Genomic DNA, 15396 nt, shown 5'->3' with positions numbered 1-15396 from the left:
ATTGAAGGAATCATGTTCAAATTTTGTCAGGCCAGAGATTCAATGTTTAGGAATGGCCAATTGGTGATGTTAAACCAGAAGCTGCAGTCCGGAATGGTCTGAAAACTCTGGTAAGGGAGGCAGACGCAGCAGTCCTCCACTCAATCTTAGTTACAATAAGTTTGAGAAATTACTAAACAAAAATGTAATCTTTATGTATTTTTTTAATGTTACCATGGATGTTGCAAAACAAGTTGAAATTCACAGTAACTATTACTGTTCATTTATGTACCTGTATATAAAACTCAATTTGATTTATAACTGATCTCATTAGTATTAATTAGCCCATCTTTCAGTAAAACTCTCCAGACAACCCGGCAAGTCAGTATTAATGAGTGAAGAATGTTGAATGCTGCTGTGACCTGGAGCAGGGCCTTCAAGTGCAAGTTGCTGAGCTGCTATTGCAAAGAGACAACATAAAGCTTACCAATGCTGGTGGTAACCTACATAGTTTCACCAGTTAAATTCCCGCCTTTGATTTGATTTGTGATTTGGTTTGAAAACCAAACTATAATGAACTTGCTCTTGAACAGAAAATTAATAAATGGTCAGATAACCTGGTTGATGTTGGTTGAGGAAACTCCATGCTCTTTGTTAAATAGTGCCATGAGATCGTTTACATTCACTCAGGTAATAAATGATAGTACTGTTCTTGCAACAAATATAGTACCAATCACACCACACCCCTATTTTCCCCAAATAAATGGAATGCCACCCAAATTGTATGTTCAGGTTCACACTGGACTTCAGAACCCACAACCTTCTGACTCAGGTGCTACCAATTGAACCAAGCTAAGTGAAAATTGTATAAGTACCTCAACAATTGTCATTCCTTGCCAAATTAAGCAAGATATCTTCCAACAGTCTTGCCAAAAAAAAAAATTCCTGTGAATTTATTATACTTCTGTTTCTTTGGACAAATGTTTCTGCAATCTCAAACAATTCAAAACATATTTTAAATCAAAGTAGTCAAACATGACAAATGTGAAAAATATTTTTAATTCACAATTCTGAAATATGTAATATGACTAATATATTCATTATAGAACACGGCTGCCACTTGTGAAATGCATGTGCTTCGAAAGTTCCGGTGTCAACAACTATTAGAAATTTACAGCAACAACCTACTTCATCTGATGGTGTCAGTTATTTGCTGAATTAGCCTTGGAAAGGCAAGAACAGTTTTCTCCATACTTAAAGGTTTTAATCAGCTGACTTTTCTTATCTTCAACTTTCCCCATCATTTGACCTCATCTGTCCTGTGAAGCTTTAAATCCTCACCTTGCATACCATGTTCTTTACCTGAATTTGATGAAATTTGAATAGTTGGTGTGGGAAAGTCACCAATTTTAAATTGGCAGAACTTCAAAAATAAGAAAATTCAGTTCACTTAGAAAGTCAGTCTCTGCTTGCAGATGATCTCCATTACAGAAAAAAAAAAACATTTTGCACATCTGCCTGTTTTGTGCCAGTTGCTGGTTCTTACTTGCAGCTTTTTAAAAAAAAGTAATTTGGTTAATTGCTAGGTTTTTTTTATATCTATGCATATTTGAGACAATCAGCTCATTTAAGACAGTAGTTATTAAAGGTAATCAGATGAGTTGAATAGATCTCTCTTTTGATGCTTTGTCGGTGTAACATTAAGTATAATAACTTTCTGATGCTCCTGTGGTGAGATTTTTAATTATATAGATTTAGGGAGTATAAAGCAATAAGGTCAAATATACTTTCCTGTTAATGCATACCATTTTGTCATTAGAAAGCACATTGCATGGTATATTGGCAGACATTTACCCTACATTTAACTTGAACAATTGACTTGAACTAAGACTGGATGACCTCCCTACTTGCTTCCCAAGCACGGGCATGTCTAATCTTAAATGAGAGAAACAACAAAAACGGCCTTTAGCCTATTGAATTAAAAGGATAAACATACTCAGGTGGCTGATTAGCTCTGTTGGCTACAGTGTGGTGCAGAATAACGCCAACAGCTTGAGTTCAATTGCCGCACTGACAAGGTAGTTCTTGGGCCTGCCTCATCTTGCCCCATAGTGATATCATGAAGTGTCATGATTAGCAACCCTCAGGCAAAAACGACATTACATGGAGAGAAGAAATGTTAACACCACTGTCTTGTAATATTCCTTTTTTCCTAAAAGAAATCCATAGAAGTACCACTTTCAGCGTGAATTCTGAGATTCTACATGAAAATTACTGATTTACTGAAAAATCCTTATGTAAAGCAGCACCAAAAGCTACTTATATACAACCTGGATTTACAACACAGCAATCAATACTGTCCAAACAGTTTTTGCCCATGAATAAACCCCACTTTATGATGTTCCATAGTAGTTATTTTCCCCAAGTGTGGAGTCTAAGAGATTCCATATTTCATAAACATTGTTCCTTTAAAGTTGTAATACAAAAGTTCCTTCCCCTTCTTAAGATTCCTCAAGATGGAGGGGAAAACAAAAATAGCTGCTCCCCAAGAGCTGCACCATGGATTAAACCTTCTTCCCACATTTTAATAACTGATCTTGGTTATTTTATTGAGGGCTGGGGAGGAGAATGAGGAGGAAGCCATTGAAACTAAGCATTGAAGTGGGGAAAGAAAAATCAGCGGATGCAGCACCTTGCAGATCTGCAAATGATTGGCTCTGCAGCAAAAATAAAACATCTGGCACAGGATAAATGGAGGCAAGGGAGACAGATTTCACTTTTCTTTAAAGTTATCATTTCACTTCACATCAATGTTAATGGAGGTTACAATCTGGTCCTCTTATTTTAAAGTTGGTCAATCCATTTGGGGGATGGTTGGCTCGAGTTAAATCACTCTTTAGCATTTCTACCTTTCACTTTTTTGTAACAGCTAAAAATTACTCAGCAGAATGACACACAATATTTATTCTGGTCTTTTATGCATGGCTAAAACATTTTGTATTATTTGGTATGGTACTGATTTTTGTTTTCATTTGTTGGCCAGGAGTTTCACATGAGTTTGATTAAAAGTAATGCTGGTGCTTCCAAAAAAAACCCAACACAGAAACGTTATTCCTTAGCCATAAAATGTGTCTGTTTGGTATTCAGATTAAGGGTTACATTGACATATTCTTCCAGAAGAGCAGATTAGAATTGGATCAGTAATGTTGTGTATCCTCTTTAAAAAGAAAATACATCAGTTAATGAATATAGGTCTTAAGTTGGTACTTCAATTAAAAGTTAGTATTTTTCAAAAAGGAATGAAAATTGCTATTAAGGCTACACTTTGCCTCTTAAAAGATGTGTATGGCAGCAGTGGTCCAATTCAGGTAATTTGTTTGGATTTTCACACCATGAACTTGATTAGAACCATTAGTATTCACAGTGTCCTGCATTTAGAGGTTCTTCCCCCTGACTTTTTCACTGATTTTCCGTTGTGCAAAAACACTCTGCTCTGAGAAACTGCCAAGAGAGTGCTTTTGACTTTTTAAAAAATATTGTCAGACTGACCGCATTACCAGAATAATCTTTTGTTTTAAAAATAATCTGTAAATAGACCAGATAGTCATGTAATTAGTGGCACACTGCTTTTGCTCTTAAAATGTTTATAAAGAATTACTATTCAGAGCTTTATTCTTTCAAATAAAACACATCACTGAAAGGTCTTCTTTATGTTTAATGCCTCTTAGGTTTTGTTTTTAAATAGCTGAATAACTTTTATCATAACTATATACTACTATCCAATACGTTAAACATCTTTTTGTAAAACCTCACAAATGAATACAAATATTTGAATACATAACTTGTTATTAACTCTTGGATATTCTGCACAGAAATTAATTTGGCAAATAGCAAACAGGTATATATTGGGATTCTACTTAGTCGGCAAGGGCAGTATTAACAGAGCTGTAAAGCATTTATCATATATAGCACACAAACTGCTCAGTTCTCATTATACACCATACATTTACAACAGTTTTACGTACTATTGTAAATTCAGCATGCCAGCCAGGAGACACTGTTTTAAGATGAGACAACCATGCAGCACTGAAATCCTGCAATGTTGTTGTTAAGTAATCATCCCATTTTAAACTGTATTTCTCATTTCTCCCAAAAAGACGGCTCCTCTAATTAATAAAACAGGAACAAAACTTAACAATAAATGTCTGTCATCTGTCGAGATGAAGTCACTACACTATAACCAATACCAGGTAACAGTGAAATTTTCCAGGTCAAAATAAGGAAAATGACAATGAAAGAGGAGAGGGTAGGGAACATTATTCATCTTTATGTCCATGAACAGCTCTAAGGGTTCAGAAGTCAGATGTAATGTAATGCTCCCTCTACATTGCCTGAAACAGGTGGAAATCCAAACCAAAAAGCATTTCATCAATCTAAAGTACCATCTATTCTGATAAACTGCAAGTGCTTTCCAGAAGTTTTCTAAATTATAAACGACTTTAATCTGCACAGGCATGACCACTGGAAACAAAATCATTACCCACACATTTAGATGTCTCAAATAAAGAGGACATGTTTTATGCTGTCAAAGGTAGATTTGAACACAGGAGGTAGACACATTTTCTATTACTCACTCTAAAACATAGTCTTCTCTTAGTGTAACCTGAAAAAGCAAGGAAAATGATGAAAAAGTTCCTCTGCAGGGCCCATCTAAATTCCCAATTCATAATTAATGCAAAGGGCATGAATTTTTATAAAGGACCAGAATGAAGTATTATATAAACATTCTTGTGAAACTATTCCTTAATATTTGGTGAATATATTTGGAGTTTCCTAGTTTTAGTTACAACACATGACTTGCAGGATCACTGTGTAATTCCAGTTTTGAAATGTACTAAAATACTTTTACATCAGCAAATTTGCAGACTTATGTTATCCTGGGTGTTACCGCAGTGTATTATCCTAGGTGCAAATATTAGATTTCAAGTCATGTTGCGCAACACCATTTTTACCATTTTCAACAGCTTTACTCAGTTCAGTTAGGCGTCAGAATGTTCATTCACAAATACAAACAACTTGAAAAGGCACTCACTCACTATTACAGAACACAAAGCAGTTTTGCAGCTCAACAAAAGACCACAGATGGCATAAAATAACAGAAACAGGTGTACAAAAAATAACAGTCTTAGTAATGGTCGCCGCTAAAAGGTTAAAAAATTCAAGTGCTTTTTCCATCCATATTTGTACAGTTAGAAAGAAAAGCATTTTCAACATTATAAGCAGCAAGACATTTTAATCTCTCCAATACAATTTGAGGTTCATGCTTCATTGGATTTTTACATCTAGTATTAGAATTTTAGCCAATTCATAATTTTAATTAAAATAAGACTACTATTTTGTGCAGTTCAACATGATGTTAACCTACTGAAGCCAGACAGTTTAACAACAAAATACTTAATGGAAGTAATCTTCCTGCTTAATATTTTGAAAATCTTCGTAATACAGTTACAAAATATATATATATAGGCACACAGGAAAGCCTGTTATTCAGGTTTTTTTTAAAACATTATGCTTAACTCCATAATCAAGCTTTGTTTAGCATTCTCACTGCATTTCTAGAGCTTTATATTCAATGTACATTTTCCAATACTAACGGAAAAATATTTACAGGTAGCACTAAATAAAAGGTGCTTCACACATCTCTTGACATTTCCATTTTTATCTGACAGTGTAAAGAAGCTGGTTTTTTATATGAACTGTACAAGAAAATTAGAACATCTGCACTTAACTAGACCTTAATTCAAAACCTTTGGCAATCTTTTCAAACAATTCTTTGTAAACAAACATAATTGAAAACATACTTTTAAAAATTCAAGCTGTTTGGAATGAGCAGCAAAATCCTTCAAAGTGTCTTCTTTCTAAGGTCCATCCAAATGAAAAAAAAATCAGTACCAGCATGATGAAACAGTTTCTTGTATATTTATGGGATAATTGCCATTTTCCCTATTTAACACACTATTTCCTCAATCATCATCGTATCCTTGTAAAGAGATTCAGCACAGATATGGATTCCTGTAAATCAATTTAAAAGAAAATATGAGTTTCCACATTCATTAACCTTTTTTCCCCCCCCCGCAAGTGTTTTATTTATCTCACATTTATTACTGCTTCACTGACCCAATATTCGGTATGCCTTCTAGGATATGTTTTCCTTAGCAGATCAACTGTCACTAGCATATCAAGTATTTATTTAATGTAAAGCATTGTGCTATTTCAAGATGATAATATCTTCCTTTTCTTACACGCACACACATTCCATTTTATTACAAAACATTTGTAGGTTCAGCAGATTGTTCCAGTAATTTTAGAGAGCTGTGACCACCAGCATTCAAAGCACCTAGCCAACCAGTTAGTTTAATTAGTAGATATGATTCGACAACATAAGCCAGTTTGTATATGTCCACAAGACTACTTGTCATCGTGAAGACCCCAAAGATGAAGATTTGTGACAGTCCCTGTGCAGTTTGAAAGCAGTAGAGAAGCACCCAGCTATGATGTGATCTAGTTGAATTTTTGTTGAGTTGATTGTATGTAAGGTCAGAGGTAAAGTGTCGATTTATCGAAGAGGTTCTCAACCATTTTGCTTCCAAAGAAAAGTGTTGTAAAAATTCCATGTAACACAAGTATCTTTTCTGTATTAAAAATGAATCAATTATACAATTAAATATACTGTTTTTGTTTTACTTAACATAAAAATAAATGGGATCAACACTTTCAGTGTTTGAAACTACAGTACCACTGTCCAAAACCAGCCCCAAAAAACAGATAAATGAGTTAGACTGGACTAGGAAATGGATATCCTCACATACCTGACTTGAATGCAAAGCATCAATTGCTTTTCTGGCATTGTTTGCAATACCCAAAGGATTGCCACCTTGCCCTTGTGATAGAACATGGAGGGTTTGTGGGAGCTCCAGTGTGGTCAATACTTAACATATCCCATTCATCCACGTGACTATACAGTACCTGCCAGGTGCTCAACTGCTCCCAGCACTCGTCTGCATTATGTCAAGTCAAGGAGCAACTCTGACTGGACAACGTTACTATCAGAGGGAATGCCAAATCTTTTAGTGCCACCCTTTTTTATTTAAGCACGGGCGTCTTTTCTCCCTTGCCAGACCTGTTTTGATTTATGTTACTAAAGTAGTTTTAATAAGTTTGATTTCACTTGAAGCTCATTCTCATTGTGTTACTTTTAATCCTTACCATCAGCTACAGCAGGACAGACCCTGTTGATGTGCTGTGGTACTGCTTCCCCTCCCAACACTTAGGAGGGCGTGGGTGGCCAACAGTTAGTGGGTGAGGGACGTGTAATGCAGATCAGCCCCCACCCTGTGGGCCTGCTACAACAATGCATCGTGTACAGAAGCCCAGGTTGAAGCAACATCGCCATTGTGGGGAAAGGAGGCAGTCTCAATCCAGTGGGTGGAGCCTTTGCAAATGGCATATGGACAGAGGTGGCTCCTTTTCTCCTTTCCCCATCTCCACTCATTGCAGATCCCTTAAAATCTTCTCATTGACCCAACGTTGAGAAGCCCTGATTTATAGAGGTATCTACTGCCCACTCTTCATGCTATCAAGTTGATGAGGAAAGGTCAAAAGTAATTCAGAAAAGGTTGACCATATTAGGTGCCTTGAAGAGAGCTACGCTATTGGTGGATAAAACAAATTGGAGTGAATTGGTAACATGACATTGTCGCGGTGCATTTACCAATTGTGAAGCAGCTATGCTGCAGGGGACCTGTAACCATGTGCGTGGACCAGAACACAAGGTGCCTGACAGATGTCTTATAGTAGCGTGCAGTTTAGTATCCAACAGCTTAGTGTGGAAAGCAAGTCCAAACGAGAGGGCATAATTACGATATAAATAGCAAAGTGCATTGAGCAGATGAGCTTAAAGTGGAGGCTTTTGCTCCCGAGGCAAATCTGACATGATTTGTGATTAGGTTATTTTAAGTCTCGAGTAGATGGTTTTTGTAGGTTAGTGATTGGTTGAGGGAGACGCCAAGCAAACAGGATGAGGTTCCCATTTTAAGAAGTTAATCATTTACAATAAGTTCACGAGAGGTACTAGCATTGTGCAAATGAAAAATAGGACTCAGTATTTATAGTATTTGGTTGAAGATGCCATCTCAAGCAGCACTACCATCAGACTCATACCATCAATCAGGATGGAAAAGAAAAATTACTAGCTCGAGTATCAACGGCACAGTGAACAACATGGACTTATGCCATCTGGTTTCAAAAGAACACTGCACTTTATCCAGGCACACTGTGTATAAGTGCCAGAAAGCATGAAGGATTGTGGATTTTAGAGCTTTGTAGAATGCCACAAAAGCATTTGTTAAGCATCCTCAAATGGGACGTTATGTTGTAGGACTGTAATAATTATTTGTTCATTGGCCTCTGTAAACAAAGTGCAACTGGCTTTCCTAAGGTTCCATCAATATTTCTTTGTACTTCTGATGAGAGGTAGTTAAGGCTGACATGGATAAGTGATGGTTCATGTTGACTATGTGGAAAGTTGATGAGAACAGTATACAATGCTGGGTTTTGGCTGGCTGTCAAGACCATAGTCTTGACCCCATCTCACTGAGTGGAAGGTGCCATGATATTTAGGTCTTATATCAGGTTATAGTCATTACTAGAACAAAAACAGAAATACCCTGAAAAACTTAGCAGGTCCGACAGCATCTGCGGAGAGGAACACAGTCAACGCCTCGAGTCCGAATGACTCCCCACCAGAAGTAATAATTATTTGTTCATTGGCCTCTGTAAACAAAGTGCAACTGGCTTTCCTAAGGTTCCATCAATATTTCTTTGTACTTCTGATGAGAGGTAGTTAAGGCTGACATGGATAAGTGATGGGGAGTCATTCGGACTCGAGGCGTTGACTGTGTTCCTCTCCGCAGATGCTGTCAGACCTGCTGAGTTTTTCCAGGTATTTTTTTGTTCTAGATTTCCAGCATCCGCAGTATTTTGCTTTTATCTTATGGTCATTACTAGATGCCCAACTTTGTAACTGTCATTGTCAGATTTTGAGAAACCCCGTGTGTATGGCACCTATTATAAACACAAATTTAGATAGCTGGGTTTCACTTGGTGACTTATTGCAATCTGGAATCCACCAATGACATCACAATGGTTAGTAGATAAAAAGCAATTGTACTTAAGATGCTGCTATGGACATATGCATTCTATTCCCCGATGACAAAGCAAGGCAAGATGATCTTTCCTAGCCTCTACAAATACTGCATTACAACTAGCTGCTGGCAGTTTGACAGATTGGTGCAATATTCTACTCCTCTTTTTGAATCCCTCTTCTGATTTTGTGGGAAACTCTTTCGAGTTATCAACAGTCACAGATTGCAACTCTTTTGAGTACAATCACAGTTCTTGGTTTCCGGGAGTGGGACATGAACCCACAACCCTGATTTTGTGGGAAGTAGTACAACTTTTCTCCATGCTAAAACGGTCTAATGAATTAAGGAGCCAATCAAGGGGGACAAACTATGTTCTATAGTGCTGTAAATTCCGATGGTGCAATAAACTACCACAGACCAACAACTCCTACACAGCATGATTCTATAATGAATCAAACATAGGATCTACAGATTCTTTAACTAAAATCAAAGGTTCCTGGTACAGCTTTAATGTCACCATAGCTGCCTAGAATACCTTAGTTGAACGAGTTTTACTAAAAACATTCCAGAATCGGAGTGTTTCGTCTCCAGCTCCAGTTACTATGGCTTCTCCATCTGGTGACATTGCCTGTAGATAAAGAGAAAAGACAATTCAGTGTATTTACAATGATTTGTTAGCACAGTACATTTCCTTTGTAGCTTTAAAAGAAAAAAACTGTTTTCCACAAGATCTGCTTTTGCTATCTGCTCATTTATTTTCTTTCCTAACAGGGAAGGGATTGATGGGAAACTCCTACAAATACTGCTTAAATGAGAAGTCTGGCAAGACAGATCACTTACCTTCCTAGTCAAAATCTACATTCACCTATTTACAGGGGATTCATAAAAATATATTAGTGTAGACTCATCTATTTTGAGGCTATTGTACAAATGATATTTGTAACAGAAATACAGGTATACAAAGTTTTTTAGTACGACTCTGAAAGTGGCTCCTTCTCCAGAGTACATTGTCACAGGTCAATGTAGGCTGCAGCCCTCCCTCCCTACAACAGTTTCCTCTGCTGCAGGTCATCAAGTTGAGGTTCATTGTTTGATCTTGAATTCCGATATTTTTGTCTCGTGAGAATTGTGCTAGTCTGCTCATGGCAGGGAGCTCCTCAATTTCAGTAGACACAGCAAGCCTACAATGTTTAGGACTTTAACATTAGTCATGCACCTGGTAATTTCCTGAACTGCAGCTCAGAATGACTGGACTTTTAAAAATTCATTCACACAATGTGGGTTTCGCTGGCTGGGCCAGGATTTATTGCCCAGCCCTAATTGCCCTTGAGAAGGTTGGTGGTGAGCTGCCTTCTTGAACTGCTGCAGTCTATGTGGTGTGGGTACACCCACAGTGCTGTTAGGAAGGGAGTTCCAGGATTTTGACCCAGCGACAGTGAAGGAATGACCGATATATTTCCAAGGCAGGATGGCGAGTGACTTCGAGGGGAACTTCCAGGTGGTGGTGTTCCCATGTGTCTGCTGCCCTTGTCCTTCTAGATGGCAGCAGTCGTGGGTTTAGAAGGTGCTGTCTAAGGAGCCTCGCTGAGTTTCTGCAGTGCATTTTGTAGATGGTACACACTGCTGCCACTGTGCATCAGTGGTGGACAGAGTGAATGTTTATGGATGGGGTGCCAATCAAGCAGGCTGCTTTGTCCTGGATGGTGTCAAGCTTCCTGAGTGTTGCTGGAGCTGCACTCATCCAGGCAAGCGGACCGTATTCCATCACACTCCTGACTTGTGCCTTGTAGATGGTGGGCAGTCTTTGGGGAGCCAGTAGGTGAGTGCTCGCCACAGCATTCCTAGCCTCTGACCTGCTGTTAGAACCACAGAACACTACAGCACAGAAAAACAGGCCATTCGGCCCTTCTAGTCTGTGCCGAAATATTATTCCGCTAGTCCCATTGACCTGCACCCAGTCCATAACCCTCCAGACCTCTCCCATCCATGTATCTATCCAAGTTATTCTTAAAACTTAAGAGTGAGCCCGCATTTACAACATCAGATGGCAGCTCATTCCACACTCCCACCACTCTCTGAGTGAAGAAGCTCCCCCTAATGTTCCCCAGCTGCATATCTTCCTATTTCTAGCCTCACTAGCACGTGGCACTCCTGAGATCGCAATCCTGGAGGTCCTGTCCTTCATCTTTGCACCTAACTCCCTAAACTCTCTTTGCAGGACCTCCTCCTCCTTCCTGTCCACGTCATTGGTCCCTGCATGGACCACGACATCTGGCTGCTCACCTCCCTCCTGAGAATACTGAGAACTCGATCCGAGATATCACGGACCCTGGCACCAGAGAGGCAACAGACCATCCGGGATTCTCGATCTCTCCCACAGAACCTCATATCTGTCCCCCTAACTATCGAATCCCCTATCACTACTGCTCTCCTCTTTTCCCTCCCTCCTTTCTGAGCTGAGGGTCCAGTCTCGGTGCCAGAGACACGACCACTACAACTTGTCCCTGGTAGGTCGTCCCCACCAACAGTATCCAAAACGGTATACCTATTGTTGATGGGAACGGCCACAGGGGTGCTCTGCTCTTTCTGTCTATTCCCCTTCCCTCTCCTGACAGTCACCCAGCTGCCTGCCTCCTGAGTTTTAGGGGTGACTGTCTCCCTGAAACTCCTGTCTATTACTGCCTCTGCCTCCAGGATGATCCGAAGTTCATCCAGATCCAGCTCCAGTTCCCTAACTCGGTTTGTCAGGAGCTGCAGCTGGATGTATCTTTTGAAGGTGTAGTCATCAGGGACAATTGTGCTGTCCATGACTTCCCACATGCTGCATTCGGAGCACTCGACTGTCCTAACTGCTGCCTCCATTACCTACTCTTAATTTAATTAAAGGACCTTACCCGGCCTTACCTCACTGGGAGCAAGCTCATCCTCAGCCTCTGCTCGCCGAAGCCTCTCGAGCCAAAGCCTCAAAGCTCCACTCCTTCACTGGGCCGCTCACACGCTGGCCGCTCCTCTTTTGATTGCCCTCCTTTTATTTTCAATCTCCCAATCACCTCTCCTCTCGTGCTGTTTTCAATCTCCCGACTGTCTCTCCTCTCGCGCTGTTTTCAATCTCCCGAATGTCTCTCCTCTCGCGCTGTTTTCAATCTCCCGACTGTCTCTCCTCTCGCGCTGTTTTCAATCTCCCCACTGTCTCTCCTCTTGCGCTGTTTTCAATTTCCCGACTGTCTCTCCTCTCGCGCTGTTTTCAATCTCCCGACTGTCTCTCCTCTCGCGCTGTTTTCAATGTCCCGACTGTCTCTCCTCTCGCGGTTTTCAATCTCACGACTGTCTCTCCTCTCGCGCTGTTTTCAATCTCCCGACTGTCTCTCCTCTCGCGCTGTTTTCAATCTCCCAATCACCTCTCCTCTCACGCTGTTTTCAATCTCCCGACTGACTCTCCTCTCGCGCTGTTTTCAATCTCCCGACTGTCTCTCCTCTCGCGCTGTTTTCAATCTCCCGACTGTCTCTCCTCTCGCGCTGTTTTCAATCTCCCAATCACCTCTCCTCTCACGCTGTTTTCAATCTCCCGACTGACTCTCCTCTCGCGCTGTTTTCAATCTCCCGACTGTCTCTCCTCTCGCGCTGTTTTCAATCTCCCGACTGTCTCTCCTCTCGCGCTGTTTTCAATCTCCCGACTGTCTCTCCTCTCGCGCTGTTTTCAATCTCCCGACTGTCTCTCCTCTCGCGCTGTTTTCAATCTCCCAATCACCACTCCTCTCGCGCTGTTCAATCTCCCAATCACCTCTCCTCTTGCGCTGTTTTCAATCTCCCGACTGTCTCTCCTCTCGCGCTGTTTTCAATCTCCCAATCACCTTTCCTCTCGCGGTTTTCAATCTCCTGTCTCTCCTCTCGCGCTGTTTTCATTCTCCCAATCACCTCTCCTCTCGCACTGTTTTCAATTTCCCGACTGTCTCTCCTCTCGCGCTGTTTTCAATCTCCCAACCACCTCTCCTCTCGTGCTGTTTTCAATCTCCCGACTGTCTCTCCTCTCGCGCTGTTTTCAATCTCCCGACTGTCTCTCCTCTCGCGTTGTTTTCAATCTCCCAACCGTCTCTCCTCTCGCGCTGTTTTCAATCTCCCGACTGTCTCTCCTCTCGCGCTGTTTTCAACCTCCCGACTGTCTCTCCTCTCGCGCTGTTTGCAATCTCCCAATCACACCTCCTCTCACGCTGTTTTCAATCTCCCAATCACCTCTCCTCTCGCGCTATTTTCAATCTCCCGACTGAATCTCCTCTCGTGCTGTTTTCAATCTCCCGACTGACTCTCCTCTGGCCTTGTAGCCACAGTATTTATATGGCTAGTCCAGTTCAGTTTCTGGTCAATGGTAACCCCCAGGGAGTTGATAGCGGGCGATTCATCGATGGTAATGCCATTGAATGTTAAGGGGGCGATGGTTAGATTCTCGTTGGAGCTGGTCAGTGCCTGGCGCTTGTGTGATACGTATGTTGCTTGCCACTTGTTACCCCAAGCCTGGACATCGTCCAGGTTTTGCAAATTTGGGCACGACTCATCAGATACTGAAGCAGTCTGTGAATGGTGCTAAACATTGCACAATCATCAGTGAACATCCCCACTTCTGACGTTATGATGGAAGGAAGGTCATTGGTGAAGCAGCTGAATGATTGGGCCTAGGACACTACCCTGAGGAACTCCTGCAGTGATGTCCTGGAACTGTGATGATTAACCTCCAACAACCACAACCATCTTTCTTTGTGCTAGCTTTGATGCAGGGACATGACCAAAGTAAGTGTAGGAATGTGTCTTGTTGGCCACAGTGCAACTACCTGGTATGGATAGATGAAATCTGTGGAGCTTTTGTGGTCTGGTATGAGTGATTTTCAGCAAATGAAATGTATGACCTTTAGTAGGCCATCTTGCCATAAGTGATGTTTCAGATCTGGCTGCAGGCCTCCTATCATTACTCCTCCTCCTCACTTAAGTCAGCCTAGATCTCCAGGCTTTCTGGTGGTATGGTAATGCATAGAGTGGAAATGCATACGCAGCAGGCTGAGGAGTGGAGGAAAAGTTTCAGGAGATTGGCTCAAATTGAAATCTGCAAAGTATTGCATAGCTCTTGGAGGCAGTGCTACAACTGGAGATAGCTATACTGACCTTGCTGGAAGAAGTGACAGTTCTTGTAGGCAATTTTTTTCTTGGTTCAAAGCCTTGGGCATACAATTTCCTTACATTCAAGTTCAATATTCTGGGACTGAAAAAGATGAAGTACATTTATGGCAAAAGAGGAATCTGTTTTAGGGACGGGAGGGGCTCCAGCCTACATTGACCTGTCCATACAAATTCAGGAGAAGCAGCCACTTTCATAGTGGCCATATATCTTCACCAAAGCCCCTCACATCAACCCCTAGATTAAGTAATTGGCACTGAGTTTGTAGGGTTGGTTCACTGATGTTCTAGATATCCAAACCCAGTGTTACATTGACTGGCATACCCTAAACTGCCCTGTGAAGGTCTTTGTCATGCAGAAGCCATATTTGTTAGCTTTGCATGAAATAATACAAACATTACTGAGCAGAGATGAAATTAATGAGATGCAATTAACAAAAGGTCTTTTGTCAACAATCGTTTAGAATGAATAGCTTAAATTACCATTTGAAGGCTGCTGATGCTTAATATCAACATTAGCAAAATGGAGTAAGCCCATGCAGTTATCTTGAAAGAGTCAATCAGCCTTATAGCTTTTTAGCATTGAATGCATGTGTAGATTATATAGAGCCAAAAACATCATAATCTTAATCCTTGCATTATACAAAATGAATGTGAAGATCATAAAGAGTAACTCACCAAGTATAGCACTCTGTATGAATGTCCAGTCAGTTTGGCTACTTGTGTTAATGATGGATACTTCCACACTAGGATTTGATTTTGTGAATATCCATGAGTACTCACCTACAAATAATAGAACTATTTTATTAATATAATCATAAAAATTTACATAAAGCCACAGTGGTGCCACATAAAATATGTGAAAGAACAAAGGTTAATCAATTGTGCTCCAGTCATTATTACTGTTACACAACAGCGCCAACATTTTCCAACATTACTGTGTAATTCCTAAATTATTCTAGGGTTCAGTTAGGGCCCAATCACAACAAAGCCCTTTTCCCAACCACCATAAAATCTGCAAAACTTCTTACCCATTATATGTTCTCACCAA

General features: G+C 40.5%; 1 protein-coding gene across 1 annotated transcript in view; it reads right to left on the bottom strand.

Annotated features, from left to right (window-relative positions):
• Positions 1-4984: 4984 nt before the first annotated feature.
• The window catches only part of fzr1a (fizzy/cell division cycle 20 related 1a), a 47330-nt gene continuing 36918 nt past the window's right edge, over positions 4985-15396 (bottom strand). The window contains exons 12-14 of the mRNA XM_078555874.1: positions 15024-15128; positions 9718-9810; positions 4985-6051 (exon numbers count right to left, since the gene is read on the bottom strand). Coding sequence (XP_078412000.1) covers positions 6010-6051; positions 9718-9810; positions 15024-15128 — 240 coding nt within the window. The 3' untranslated portion in view covers positions 4985-6009. The remainder of the gene's footprint in view (positions 6052-9717; positions 9811-15023; positions 15129-15396) is intronic.

The sequence above is a fragment of the Cetorhinus maximus genome, chromosome 13 (genome assembly GCF_964194155.1).
Source record: "Cetorhinus maximus chromosome 13, sCetMax3.hap1.1, whole genome shotgun sequence".
Taxonomy (NCBI): Eukaryota; Metazoa; Chordata; class Chondrichthyes; order Lamniformes; family Cetorhinidae; genus Cetorhinus; species Cetorhinus maximus.
The sequence above is the reverse complement of the archived record's forward strand: the minus strand, read 5'-3'. Positions and strand labels throughout refer to the sequence as shown.